The sequence below is a fragment of the Pipistrellus hanaki genome (assembly GCF_964339955.1).
Source record: "Pipistrellus hanaki genome assembly, chromosome: 4".
NCBI lineage: Eukaryota > Metazoa > Chordata > Mammalia > Chiroptera > Vespertilionidae > Pipistrellus > Pipistrellus hanaki.
Window position 1 is genome coordinate 21877272 of NC_140506.1, and position 15296 is coordinate 21892567.

At 38.3% G+C, this 15296-nt stretch overlaps 1 protein-coding gene across 1 annotated transcript in view; it reads right to left on the reverse strand.

Moving 5' to 3' along the window:
• Nucleotides 1-85: 85 nt before the first annotated feature.
• Nucleotides 86-15296, reverse strand: part of GOLPH3 (golgi phosphoprotein 3) — a 30725-nt gene continuing 15514 nt past the window's right edge. The window contains exons 3-4 of the mRNA XM_084882608.1: nt 11583-11697; nt 86-1970 (exon numbers count right to left, since the gene is read on the reverse strand). Of these exons, the coding sequence (XP_084738734.1) occupies nt 1546-1970; nt 11583-11697 (540 nt within the window). The 3' untranslated portion in view covers nt 86-1545. The remainder of the gene's footprint in view (nt 1971-11582; nt 11698-15296) is intronic.

Here is a 15296-nt window from a genome sequence, read left to right on the forward strand (position 1 = left end):
CCACACTATACTAAGGCTCAGTAAAACTTCCTTAGAAAGTAAACGAAGGTAAAATACAAAAGTACAAATGATATGCTTGCTCTGATTCAGGCACTTTCAAGTTCATAGTTTTATTTATTTCATCAGATAAAAAGACAGTATACATAATAGGGGATCCATCTAGTAGTTTTGCATTGAATGTTAACCAGAAAAACTCTATACACCTGAAAGCCTCACTATTAACATGAACTATGGTAATAAAAAATTTTGACATTTAATTTGTTCAATATATAGTATTTACATTATGAAACCAATAGTGATATTATCGATAAACAGTGATAAAGAAATAGTAAAAAGCAAAGGTTTATATTTTTATAATGTGCTAATTGTCATAATTGTACATAAAAATTAAAACATAGCAGAGCTTTCTGTTAGAAAATTCTTAATCATCTGAACTGTAGTCATTACTTGACAACAATTTACATGCAACATCTGCTATAAATGACATTTGATTTTTTTTTGTGTGAGAAATTGTGAGTAGATAAATGGCATTTAAGAGCAAACATTAATTTACTTGTGGTCAAAAAACAAAAAAATGTACTCAAGATTAGTACTGGACACAAGCCTCTTCCATATAGAAATGATAAAAACAGTAAGACAAAAATATTTGCAAAAAGGAGATGCACAGCTGATGAGTGCCATGAATAGCATAGCTCAAAAAATCTTAGGATCAGAAACACATCTTTTCTCTCTCCTTCAACGATGAAAGGTCTATTTCGTCATCAAATAATAGTAACTGAAGCAAGTGAGGGCACCAGGTGTACAACGAATTAAATCTTGCAAAATACTAAGATGGAGGCAGGTGTGGCCAGAAGAAGGGACAATTTATATATGTAATTCAAACTATATACAGCATAACTGGAATGCAGTTCATCCCAAACTGGCTTTGTGAAACAGTTGGACCATTACAATTTAATAGTTAAAATTATAACAAATGGTATAATAGATTTTTATGGGACACAAAATCAAAGGGGCATTTTATATTATTTACTGTGTTGTTTCAATTTAAAAATAACTTTGTAAGTATACATCTCAACTGAGGTCTATGTATAAAACGTCCTAATAGACACAGATATTTACCTTTGGTGAGATAAAGGCCTTTTTGTGATTTGTCTGAATTGTAGGCAGAATGGGAGATGTACATGCACATAGGGAAAAACTCAAACTGAGGTAATCCGAAGGTCTGCATGTGAGGAGACTGATGTTACTTTGAAAGTCAAAGTATACCAGAAATCCAAAACAGGTTAACTGTGAGAATGGCAACAGAAAGAACGGAATGCCAATATGGCAGTAAAACTTTTTTTTAAAACAGAAAGAGGAAGGCCTCTCGTACCAGTAGAATCCTGCATACATATTAAAAAAAGAAAAAGAAAAAAGCCACCTACCATTTCATAAAACAAAAGCCAATTATAGTGTGGGAAAGTATAAATTGCAGAAAACCAGAAGTCAATAGAAGAAAAACGACTGGTTTACTTGAGAGGGAAGAGAAGGCTTCCCCCTGCGCAGTTACTTGGTGAAGGCCGCCACCACCGCCCACAGGACCTCGTTGGCGTTGGTCTTCACGCATTCCACCTCAGGATCCAAGTCGAGGAGCTGCCGCACTCTCTTGGTGGCTAAATCATACTGCTCATCCAGCAGGGGAGCGAAGGCATTCTCCAGCACATCCGAGGCGTGGGCGAGGTAAATGAGGGCCAGCAGGCGCTTGTCCATGCGGTGAGGGTCATTCACCCACTTGTCAAGAACAGCTTCCTGTACCTTCTTGATGAGGCGCTGCTTAATGTTGTTGTTGGTGAGGGGATGTGTGGTCATGTCAAAAAGTAGGAAGTTCTGTTTCTCTGTTGTCAATACGCCCTTTTCTACCAGGTTTTTAGCTAATCGTTCCCGTACATTCCTTAATTGATAATGCAATTTTAATGGATTCCATGTTTCACCTAAACAAAATATTTCAGAAGTTAGAAATGATAGGTATTGGATTCCAGTAAGATAGAAGAGTAGGTAAATCCTGTGCTCACCTCCTCCCATTACTATCTTAAATTACAACTAAATTATGAAACAAACATCATTAAGAACCACCTTAAGACTAGCTGAACATAAATGCTATAACTAAGGAGATAAAGAAGAAGCCACAAAGGGACTGGTAGGAGAGGCAGAGACATGGAAGGAGCTGGTTCCACACCCATGAGGTGGCAATTAAGAAACAGAGGAACACCCAAGCTGTGGAGGACTCACCTAGAAGTAAGGGCCCAGGCCCCACCATGGGCTCCTTAGTCCCAGACACCAGTGCTGGCAAGAGGAGTCCCCTAACATCTGGCTGTGAAAACCAACAGGGACAGCATCCAAGTGAGAACAAGGGCTGCTAGAGTCCCAGGCACTCCTCTTGAGAGGCCGCACACAGTCACACTAGCTCACAAACTCACTCACATGGCTCCAGTGTAGGAGCAGCAGCTAGAAAAGTACCAAGGATATACAGGGAAAAACTAAACTGACTACTAGCTTCAGGGAAAGTGCTGGAAGAGCAGGGTTTGGGACAGCTCTCTCGCAGGGACAGAAGTGCTGGCAGATACCATTGGTCCTTTGTTGAGCCCTCTCCCAATCCAGCCAGCCAGTTCAGAAATAGGTGGACACCAAATCAGAGCTCTCCATTAACCTAGCCAATACCACTGTCCTGCCCTGATAATTCCCTGGGACTCTACACCATCCAATAGCCTACATGTCCACAAACCCCAAACAAGCAGTGGCTGTCCATGGTGTGCACTGTACCTCTAGCTAAACTACCCCAAGTCTGGTATAAGTAGTAATAGGTTTGAATTTGTATTGTAACTACCTTCAAGTAGCCCTAGCCTTGGGATACACATTGGCTAGTCTGGGCTTGAAACAGCCTCAACAAGCAGCCATAAACCCCACACAATATGCAGCCTTGGTTTGCAGAATAGCTACTCCCAAGCAGTTCTAAGCCCAGCACAAGCAGCAACCAACTGCAGATAATTTCATAGCTACACCAGACAACAGCCCCAAGCTGGGCACAATCAGTGAAACTAGACCATATATAGAAAATATAGGCAGTAAGTCCTGACATCACTCTCAGTAACATTTATTTGGAAATGTCTTCCCAGGAAACAAAAGAAAAAATAAACAAAGGGAACTACATCAAACTAAAAAGTTTTGGCATAGTGAAGGAAATTATCAAATTGAAAACAACCTCCTGAATGGAAGAAGATATTCACCAATGATACATTTAATAAGGGTTAAAACCCAAAATATATAAGAACCCCCCCCCAAAAAAAAAACAAACTAAAAAATGGGCTTTTATTTATATTTCTCCAGAGAGGACATACAGATGGAAAATAGACATATGAAAATAGACATATGAAAAGATGCATCACTAACCAGGAAAATGCAAATCAAAACCACAATGAGATATCACCACACACCTGTGAGTATGGTTTCCATCAATAAATCAACAGTGTTAGCAAGGATGCAGAGATAAGGGAACCCCGTGCATTGTTGGTGGAATTGTAAATTAGTGTAGCCACTAAAAAAACATTACAGAGGTTCCTCAATAAATTAAAAATAGAACTACAATATAACTCAACAACCCCTCTTCTGGGTATGTGCCCAAAGAACTCCAAAACACTAATCCAAAAGGATATAAGCACCCCCTATGTTCACTGCAGCATTTTTACAATTCAGCTCTGGCCTGTGTTGCTCACCAGTTAGTGTTGGCCTCAGTACCAAAAGATCTGGGTTGGATTCCCCGTCAAGGGAACGTATGTGGGCTGCAGGTTCAATCCCAGCCCTTCAGGACACATATGGGAAGCAATGGATCAATTTCTCTCTCACACATTTGTGTGTGTATCTCCCTTCCCTCCACTCTCTCTAAAAATTAATAAGAAAAATATCCTCAGGTGAGGATTAACAGGGGGAAAAAATGGGGGAAAATTATCAGGAGAGGATTAAAAAATAATAATGAAATTACTATATAAATATCTATGTAATTTAAAATCTAGCAAATTAGCTTACACAAAAGACAATCAACCATTGCATTCAATTTCCTTGGTAACTTCAAAAAAGAGCTAAAATATATTTAGGGGTCCTATCAGACTTTTTAACCTAAGTGTAAAAAAGAAAAATATAATTTAATAATAATTGGAATGCTAACTTATAACAAACTATGGAGCCAGACTGGTGGATATGATTTCAACTTGGTCATCTCCTAGCTATGTCTTAGAGAATATCGTGGCCATTTATTCCCAAACAAAGGCACAGGTGATATGTAAGATTATTCTGAGAAACCCTAAGTTAAATTTCTCTTTACAGACCTAAAAAGCAATAAAAATCCCAATGTTGCTATACAATGACTTTTTTCTTTTTCATGGGAAAGAAATGGTATTAGCAGTTTATGGCTGTCTATTGTATTAAAGTTATACTAAGGTTTATCTACAACTTATCTATAATTAAATCTTATCTATTGAAACCAATGGAACAAGTAATGCTTACAAAGTTGCTGTAAGAAATTTCTCAATTCCAAAATATGCTGAGAAGTCAGTGTTGCTACTAAAAATGAGAAGAGTCTAAACAGACTCACCATCAAATAAGGTGCTCCATTTATGAATGGACCTTCTTATGGGCAATCATTCCTACTGCAGAGGAAGTAATAAAAAGGTATTTTGCCCAGGCTGGTTTGGCTTGGTAGATAGAGCACTGACCTGTGAACTGAAGGGTCTGGGTTTGATTCCAGTCAAGGGCACATGCCCGGGGGTTGTGGGCCCGATCCCTAGTGGGGGGCACACAGGAGGCAGCCCACAATGATTCTCTTCATCATTGATGTTTTTCTCTCTCTTTTCCCTTCCTCTCTGAAATCAATAAAAATATGTATTTTTTTAAAAAGGTATTTAGAAATTATCTTCAAGTCCCTGGAAAAGAGCAAACTTTGTATATTCACTTCAACAAAATTGTTTTTCAGATCTCCTCAGTTATGTGAAAGAACAAATAAATCTCATAAGCATAAGGCTGGAACAATGCAACATGCAAATGGGGGTGCTTAACTGAATGGTCAAAGTATCTTGGTATTCAGACATTTCTACTTTTTACTTTAAAAGAACCAAATAGCCGAAACTGGTTTGGCTCAGTGGATAGAGCATTGGCCTGCGGACTGAAAGGTCCCAGGTTCGATTCTGGTCAAGGGCATGTACCTTGGCTGCAGGCACATCCCCGGTAGGGGGTGTGCAAGAGGCAGCTGGTCGATGTTTCTCTCTCATCGATGTTTCTAACTCTCTATCCATCTCTCTTCCTCGCTGTAAAAAAGTCAATAAAATATATAAAAAATAAAAAATAAATAAAAGAACCAAATAAAGTAAGCTAAATCCAAAGAATAAAGTTACCCCTGAGATTAGCATAGTTTAAGAAAACAGTATAAATGGGGTGGGAGAAGGGTAGCTGTATGAGTAAAAGGAAGATACAATAAAGAATCTATACTAACTACTGAAGATTCAGCTGCTTCAATTTATTTATTTATTTATTTATTTATTTATAATATATTTTATTGATTTTTTAAAGAGAGAAAGAGAGAAGGCTAGAGAGTTAGAAACATCAAAGAGAGAGACATCGATCAGCTGCCTCTTGCATACCCCATGCCGGGGATGTGCCCACAACCAAGGTACATGCCCTGGATTGGAATCGAACCTGGGACCTTTCAGTCCGCAGGCCAACGCTCTATCCACTGAGCCAAAACCGGTTTCGGCTAGCTGCTTCAATTTAAACAGTATATTAAATAACTTCTAAATATTTGTAATAAATGCCTAATAAAGAAATAGTACTAAAAATTCTAGATTACATGATGTTACTATGATCCATATTATTATTCATCAGACCCTAAAGAATTTATTTACCTTTTTGTAAACAAACTTGAGAGAAGCATATAGAGGAAAGTTCTTCAAAGATTATGTCCTCTGCTCAACAATTACTTCAGTAGAAATGACATACTGACAGCTACCTATATAATTCCATTTCAAAAAACTACTCTCTTCACAAAACTAAAAGTAGCTATTCAGGAATTTGGCAGTCTAGTGACATCTTGTGACAAAATTTATAACTACATGTCTTAATATTTCAAGCCCTGCCCGGCCGGTTTGGCTCAGTGGAAAGTGTTCAGGAGGCAGCTGATTGATGTTTCTCTCTCATCGATGTTTCTAACTCTATCCATCTCCCTTCCTCTCTGTAAAAAAATCAATAAAAATAAAAAATAAAAAAAGTATTTCAAGCCCTAGCTTGTTTGGCTCAATGGATAGAGCTTCGGCCTGCAGACTAAAGGGTCCCAGGTTGGATTTCGGTCAAGGACACATGCCCAGGTTGTAAGCTCGATCCCCAGTGTGGGACATGCAGCAGGCAGCCAATCAATAATTATATCTCATCATTGAAAAGTTTCTATCTCTCTCTCCTCCCCTCTCCCTTCTTCTCTGAAATCAGTATTTAAAAAAAAAAAAAAAGATTTCAAAAACCCAGAAACTTTTACTCTTATTTTTAAATATGTTTTTATTAATTTCAAAGAGAGGAATGGAGAGGGATAGAAACATCAATGATGAGAGAAAACCATTGATTGGCTGCCTTCTGCACACCCCCTAGGATAAAGCCTGCAACCCGAGCATGTGACCTGACCTGGAATCAAACCATGACCTACTGGTTCATAGATTGATACTCAACCACTGAACAGCACTGGCCAGGCCAGAAACTTTTATTCTTAAAAACAGTTTTTAAAACATTTTTAAGTCTTTGCTTCAAATATATATGCATATTTATAAAATTTTAAATTAACATATAAGTAATATTTACAACATATCAGTAGGTTTTAGCATGTATGATATACAGTGTAAGCAATAATAAAATTAACCCCTGGGTATCTCTCTATCCAGGTAAAGAAACCTTTGTCAGGACCTTAGATGCCTCCTGTGTCCTTCTCTGCCTCAGAAGTAATCACCAGACCAACTTCTGTTCCTCATTCTTTTCCCCTCAAGTAGCAAAAAGACAGTGGATAGGGCCACCCATTTTAGTACCCCTGTAATTCCTCTGAATAGGAACACTTCTCTCTTTCTGTCTCATTTTGATCCTTAAAAGGCCTAAACCAAGTTCCATTTCCTCTTCCAACTACTAAAGCTCCAAGGACTTCTCTTCTTTGAGCTCCTCCACTTTCAAAGAACCCTATTGTTAAACTCTAATTTGTTAATCTGTGAGTCTGTCACCTGTCCCAAAAGGCAAAAGTGGAAGAAAGCTAACCAGAGAGGGTTGGCAATAATCTGTGGGCCACAGTGCTATACTGTATTGTCATGTGTCAAGTAAGTGGATTTGTGCGTTATATTATATAGTTTTAACCAAACAAATCCTCATCATTCTGGCAAAGTAATTTTAAGATTCCTACAAAAGAAATTATAAGTTATCACCAATATCAAAAAAGGGAAAGAACTCAAGTTTTTCCTCACTGAATGAGGTAAAAAAAAAAAACTTTACCAGCAGATCTACAAGAAGGCAGTCAAAAAACTGCCTTCAAAATTATCAAAACAACCCGTGAATAAGTTTGTTCTCTATGAAAAAATAAACAAATTGCTCAGAAAATTTCAGAACACTGAAAAAAGAGATAAAGGAAGACATGAACAAATGGAAAAATATACCATGTTCATGGATTGGTAGAATCAACATCATTAAAATGTCCATTCTACCCAAAACAATGTATAAATTCAATGCAATCCGATTAAAATACCAACGGCATACTTCAAAAACCTAGAACAAATTCTCAAAAAATTCATCTGGAATAAAAAGACCCTGAGTAGCTGTAGTAATCTTAAGAGAGAAGAACAATGTTAGAGGGATCACAATAGCAGATATCAAGCTATACTACAAAGCCACTGTTCTCAAAACTGCCTGATACTGGCATAAGAACAGACATATACACCAGTGGAACAGAACAGAGAACACAGAAATTGACACAAGCCATTATGCTCTAATATTTGACAAAGGAGGCAAGAATATACAATGGAATCAAGACAGTCTCTTCAATAAATGGTGTTGAAAAAACTGGAAAGATACTTGCAAAAAAAAAAAGAAACTGACCACAAACTTATACCATACACAAAAGTAAACTCAAAAATGGATAAAGGTCTTATAAGATGGGAAACCATAAAAATCTTAGAAGAAGCCAGAGGCAGCAAAATAGCAGACATTTGTTGTAACAATGATACAGCTCCTAAGGCAATAGAAACTAAGGAGAAAATAAACAAATGGAACTACATCAAAATAAAAAGCTTTTGCATAGCAAAAGAAATCATTAACAAAACAAGAAAGCCCACTGCATGGGAGAATATATTTGCTAATGTTATCTACAATAAGGGTTTAATCTCCAACATTTACAGGGAACTCATACAACTTAACAAAAGGAAGATAAACAACCCAATCAAAAAATGGGCAAATGACCCAAATAGACACTTTTCAAAAGAGGACATTCAGAAAACCAAGAAACATATGAAAACATGCCCAAAGTCACTAAAAATTAGAGAGATGCAAATCAAAACAACGAGGTACATGACACCTGTCAGAATGACTATGAACAAATCAACAAATGTCAAGTGCTGGAGAGGATGCAGAGAAAAAGGAACCCTCTTTCATTGCTGTGGGAATGCAAACTGGTGCAACCACTGTGGAAAACAGTATGGTGTTTCCTTAAAAAATTAAAAATGAAACTGCCATTTGACCCATTAATACCACTTCTAGGAATATATCCCAAGAAAACAGAAACATCAATCAGAAAGGATATATGCACTCCTATGTTCACAGGAGCACAATTCACCATAGCTAAGATTTGGAAACAGATAAAATGCCCATCAGCAGATGAATGGATTAGAAAACTGTGGAACATCAACACAATGGAATACTATGCTGCTATAAAAAAGAAGGAATTCTTACCATTTGCAACAGCATGGATGGAACTGGAGAGCATTATGTTAAGTGAAATAAGCCAGTCAATGAAAAAAAAATAATACATTATCTCACTAATTTATGGATAATAAAGAACATTATAAACTGATGAATAAAAAATACAGAGGCAGAGAAGCATCGAACAGACTGTTAGCATAACCAATGGACGCAAGACACTGGGCGGGGGTGAGGGTGTATGGCGAGGGTTGGGGGGGCTGAGGGAAAGTCAATTGGGGAGAAAAAAAAAAAAAGGAGCCGGGTCCGGTTTGGCTCAGTGGATAGAGCGTCGGCCTGCGGACTGAAAGGTCCCGGGTTCGATTCCGATCAAGGGCATGTACCTTGGTTGCGGGCACATCCCCAGTAGGGGGTGTGTAGGAGGCAGCTGATCGATGATTCTCTCTCATCGATGTTTCTAACTCTCTATCCCTCTCTCTTCCTCTCTGTGAAAAATCAATAAAATATAATAATAAAAAAAAAAGGAAACATATGTACTACTATTTGTAATACTTTAGAGAATAAAAAAATGAATATATGAAAAAGAAAATTTTAATTTTCCTAGCTAGCCAGTGTTGCTCAGTGGTCAGAGTGTCGGCCCATGCACCAAAATGCCTCAGTTTTAATAAGGCCAAGTACCTGGGTTGTGGGTTTGCTCCCACATTGTCTCTCTCTCACATTGCTCTTGCTCTTGCTCTCGAATGTGCTCCCCCACCATCTCTCCCCCCCCACCCCCTTCCCCTCTGAAAAGCAATGGAAAAAATAACCTCATGTGAGGATTGTTTTTTAATCTATATGGTTGAAAGTATTATGTCATGTCCCCCTTAACCCCCTACATAAACCCCCTTCAGCTAGCCCCCCATAGGCCTTCAACACACAAAAAAATGAACCCTGTCCTAAATGTAAAGTGCCCATTGTTATCCTCTTAGCTAAGAATGTAGTATATGTATTCAATTTTTAAATAAACATGCAAAACTCAAAATTTTTTACTAACAGAATATCCTCATAATAGGGACTATTATTTGAGAAACTGAGAGAAATGACATGTTAATTACTGATCTCTGACAAAGTCCACATGTGTTTAAAAGTTTCTTTAAGCAGCAATATGTTAGAATGTGAAATAACAATACATGTACAGTTGAGCCTTGAACAATGCATGGGATAGGGGTGCTGAACCTGAGCAGTTGAAAATCCAGTTACAACTTTTTAAAAATATATATTTTTATTGATTTCAGAGAGGACGGGAGAGGGAGACAGAAACATCATTGAAGAGAAAATCACTGATATGCTGCCTCCTCTATGCCCCCTACTGGGGATCGAGCCCTCAACCCAGGCATATGCCCTAGACCGGAATTAAACCCAGAACCCTTCAAGTCTGCAGGCCGTCACTCTATCTACTGAGCCAAACTGGCTAGGACCCACATATAACTTTTGACTCCCCCAAAATTTAACTAATAGCCTACTATTGACCAGAAGAGTTACTTGTAACATAAAGCCAATTAACATATATTTTGTTATATTATATACTATATTTTTATAACAAAGTATGCCAGAAAAAGATATTAAGAAAATCATAAGAAAAAAATACATTTACAGTATTTATTGAAAAAAATCCACATATAAGTGGACCTGTAGGGTTCAAATCCATGTTGTTCAGAACCATGTGTGTAGAAGGTATGTTTTATATAAGAGTAGTAGAGAAGAAGGTAACTTAGATCCTATATAGAAAGAGCTATCTAGAAGATTAGACAAATACACAAGTAACTTAATATAAAAGTAGTAGCATTAATGCTGTCAACCAAGTATTTCAGGTTCTTCACTACACTCACACTTTTCTATCTCCTTAAACTTAGGGGAGGCCATGTGACTTGCTCTGACCAATGAAATCTGAGCAGGAACTGAAAGGCTGAGAGATCTGCCATGCTCATCTTCCCTTCCCAACAGTGACAATGCTCCAGATGGTGACAATTCCATCTGCCTGCCAAAGTGAGAAGTGGCCTGTGACTGACCAACAGATGAGTAAGAAATAAACTATTACTTTGAGCCATTAAGGTTTTAGGGTTGTTACCCATTTTAACCTAGCCTACCCAGAAAAAGGTGACATGAGATAATTCTGATAAAAGAATGAAGGGAGCTCTAAAGAAGAATATTACATTTCATTCAACATCTGTTCAGTCTTGTTAAAGAGCATGAACTTTTTAAAAACACTATTTTCCGCCCTAACCCGTTTGGCTCAGTGGATAGAGCATCGGCCTGTGGACTCAAGGGTCCCAGGTTCAATTCCGGTCAAGGAATTGGTTATGGGCACATCCCCAGTAGGGGGTGTGCAGGAGGCAGCTGATTGATGTTTCTCTCTCATTGATGTTTCTAACTCTCTATCCCTCTCCCTTCCTCTCTGTAAAAATCAATAAAATATATTTAAAAAATTAAAATAAACTTTCCCCATTCAGTCACTAAACTTATAACTTTGAGTAAATAACTACACAAACTCTTGGCTATTGTGTCTAATTTCCATTCAAAAGGATTTTAAACTTTCACAAAAAACTTTTGAATAGAATTCAAATTGTAGTTTAAACACAGAAACTCACCACTAAGTAATTCGATCCAGTTCTGGACTGTTTCTGGAGGTTGAGTCTCCTTAACATGTTTTAGAGCTTCATCAAGAAGAACATCCCCTGTTGGGGCATCAGACTTACAGATCACCTAAAATGTAAGCAACATGAATAAAATGATCCACTGATACCTTTTCTCTGACTTGATCTCTTTGAATGAAAAACTTAAATAATTATGCAAGTAATTCATTATGGCTAAAGCCCCAAGTGTACTTGCAATAACAAAGTCAGATTTTAAATTAATTCTATATTAAGAAAATCCGGTATTTAACCTAACCACATTAGCTACAATTATAAATAAAAGTAATCTTAATTAATAAAGCAAAATGCTAGAAAATACTAACTTTCATTACTAAACGTTGGGCTATTTGACCCAGAAATTCATTTTTTAAATATTTATTAGTTGCAGAAACAATTATATGTAACAATTCTGTATAAGAAAAAGGTGGCATTTTACACCAGTAGAGAAATAAATTTGTCAATGAACATTATTACAACTGGCTAACAAATTAGCAGTAAAAATTAAGACATGACTCCTTAGAGTTTATACCACAATAAAGAGTTAAATAATGAAATATATTTGTTTCTGACAAAATATTCAATCAAAGTTCTGACAACTTGAAGAAACTATCAATAAGCTTAATGAGATAACATTTTTAAATACTACAAATTTTTTTCCTAAACTATAATGGGATACACAATCCACCTTAACAGTGGAAAAATCCAATTCGAGGATTAGACAGAAAATTACTATACTGCTTTAGCCAAGTAGATCTCCACAGCCTTCATTAATATTCTTGCTGCCTAAGTAACAAATTTTAGTGTAAGTTCTATAATATCAAATGTGAATCTGTTAGCTATTAAAATGTTATAAAATTTAATAGTATTATTTTTTAAGTATAATAGTCCTCTCTTAAAATCTGTGCTTAACAATGTGTCCTTTACATTTTTGCTCAAAAAAGGTATCCTTCTTCTAAAAGATTAAAAAATTCATGCTCTTGCCGAAACTGGTTTGGCTTAGTGGATAGAGCATCGGCCTGCGGACTGAAAGGTCATAGGTTCGATTCCAGTCAAGGGCATGTACCTTGGTTGTGCGCACATCCCTGGTAGGGGGTGTACAGGAGGCAGCTGGTCAATGTTTCTCTCTCATCGATGTTTCTAGCTCTCTATCCCTCTCCCTCTCTGTAAAAAATCAGTAAAATATTTTTTAAAAAAAATTCATGCCCTCACCAGTTTGGCTCAGTGGATGGAGCATCGGCCTGTGGACTGGGGAATTCCAGGTTCCATTCAGGTCAAGGACACATGCCCGGGTTGTGGGATCGATCCCCAGTAGGGGGTGTGCATGTGGCAGCTGATCCATGATTCTCATCATGGATGTTTCTAGTTCTCTCTCCCTCGCCCTTCCTCTTTGACATCAATAAAAATATATTTTTAAAAAATTCATACTATATCTATTTGACACAGTGTGACCCAATATAAATATAGTAAGAACCACAAATCTATTTTTTTTTATTTTAGTTACATCAAAAAAGGAAAAGATACAGGTGGAATTAATTTTAATATATTTGACTTAACCCACTACAGCTAAAATATTAACATGCAGTAAATATTCTTAAATTGAGATATTTTTTCCTTCTTGTTCCTTCTTTTTCCATAGTAAGTCTTTAAAAATAGTGTTTTTATTCACAGCATGTCTAAATTTGCACTAGCCACAATTTAAGTGTCTGTCTCACAGACAAATGTGGCTATAATATTGGACAATGCAGATACAGAACATTTTCATCATCACAGAAAGTTCTTTGGACAGTGCTGTTCAAGACCATGCATTTAGAGGCAGAGGGGGAGGGTGTAGAGAAAATAAGAAAAAAGGAGAACCTTGGGAGAAAGAATTGTATGTCTATACTAGTGACCCCGTGCAAGAAATTCATGCACATTAAAAGAGAATTAGAGGAAATATTTTAATACTGCTCTTTGCCCTTTATAACAGAAGTGTCAGAGATGAAAGAAAATTAGTAAAATGCATATGAAATCTCTCAGGAGAGAGATTGGCTTGGTAGATAGATAGTCAGTCTTCGGACTCAAGGGTCCCAGGTTCGATTCTGATCAAGGCATGTACCTTGGTTGCAGGCACATCTCCAGTAGTGGGTGTGCAGGAGGCAGCTAATTGATGTTCTCTCTCATCGATGTTTCTAACTCTCTATCCTTCTCCCTTTCTGTAAAAAAATCAATAAAATATATTTAAAAGAAAATTAGTAAAATGTATATGAAAATCTTCCTCCAGTCAGAGTCTGGGGCACATCATGGGAACCAGAATCAAAACCCCGCCCACTCATGTGCATCTGCAAATCACATGAGACCCAGACAGGGCTGGCCCCACCCCCATTGGGCCAGATCCAGACCCAGACCCAGAAGGCCCCACCCCTGTCAAGCCCCACCAGGTGTTGATGTGGTCTGAGGTCACCCCATCAAGACCTGCTTGGGGGGGGGGGGGGGGGGGGCAGCCTGAGATCCCCCATTAAGCCCTACCAGGCGGAGGGCATGGCCTGAGATCCCCCATTAAGCCCTACCAGGCAGAGGGCATGGCCTGAGGTGCCCCCATTAAGCCCTGCCTGGTGGGGGACGTGGCCCGAGGTCACTGGGATGGGGAGTAAGGCCTGTGGTCTCCTGTCAAGCCCCTCCAGGCAGGGGGGCGGAGCACAGCCTCAGGTCCCTGCTGATTGCTCTTTCAGGCTCATTACAGGAACTTAGCCTCTACTGTGGATGCAGCCATCTTGTTATGGTGGGATGGTCAATTTGTATATTCTCTCTTTATTAGATAGGATAACTGGGGTCATGCCATACCACTCCTTAAATCCATACAACCTAAGCCCAATGTCCACCTCATGCCCACGTTCACCCACTTCTAGGTATAAGTAGATCTTTTTTCTTTTGAAATTCTGTCCCCTAAATCTATCTCAGAGGGATCATTTTTCTCCATCACCTCTGCAATTATTCTAGTCTACCTAGAATTATTATCTTTCACTTGGATTTATTTAAGTTTCCTAATGAGTTTTAGCCATTTTCAATCCATTCTCTTCACTGATCTTTATAAAAGACAAATACTATATAATAAAAGAGTAATATACATATCTACCAAACAGCAGAATAACCGCTCACTATAACGTGCACTGACCACAAGAGGGCAGACGCTCAACACAGGAGCTGCCCTCTTTGGTTAGTGCACCAGAAGCCGGCTCATGGCTGGTGAGTGCAGTGGCAGTGGCAGGAGCCGCATCTACCTCCATGGCAGTGCTAAGGATGTCTGACTGATGGCTTAGGTCTGCTCCCCATGGCAGTCTGACATCCCCCAAGGGCTTCTGGACTGTGAGAGGGTACAGGCCTGGCTGAGGGACACTCCTCCACACACACACCCCCCCGCCGCCTAGTGCATGAATTTCGTGCACCGGACCTCTAGTCTTAATAAAACATTCCAATGTTTCTGCTTAAAACTCTTCAATGACTCATAGAGAAAGTCCTAAACTCCCTAGTAAAATTCAGCAGTGTATAGCCCACTAGCAAATATCGTGTGCTCACACATATAATTTCTACTTAGTTCTTTTATTTCCCCCCTTGGAGAAGGGAGTCCATTCTTCCTGGATAACCAAGGATGACAAGACATTTGAAGGAAAGCCTTCAGCAGCAAAGAGACCA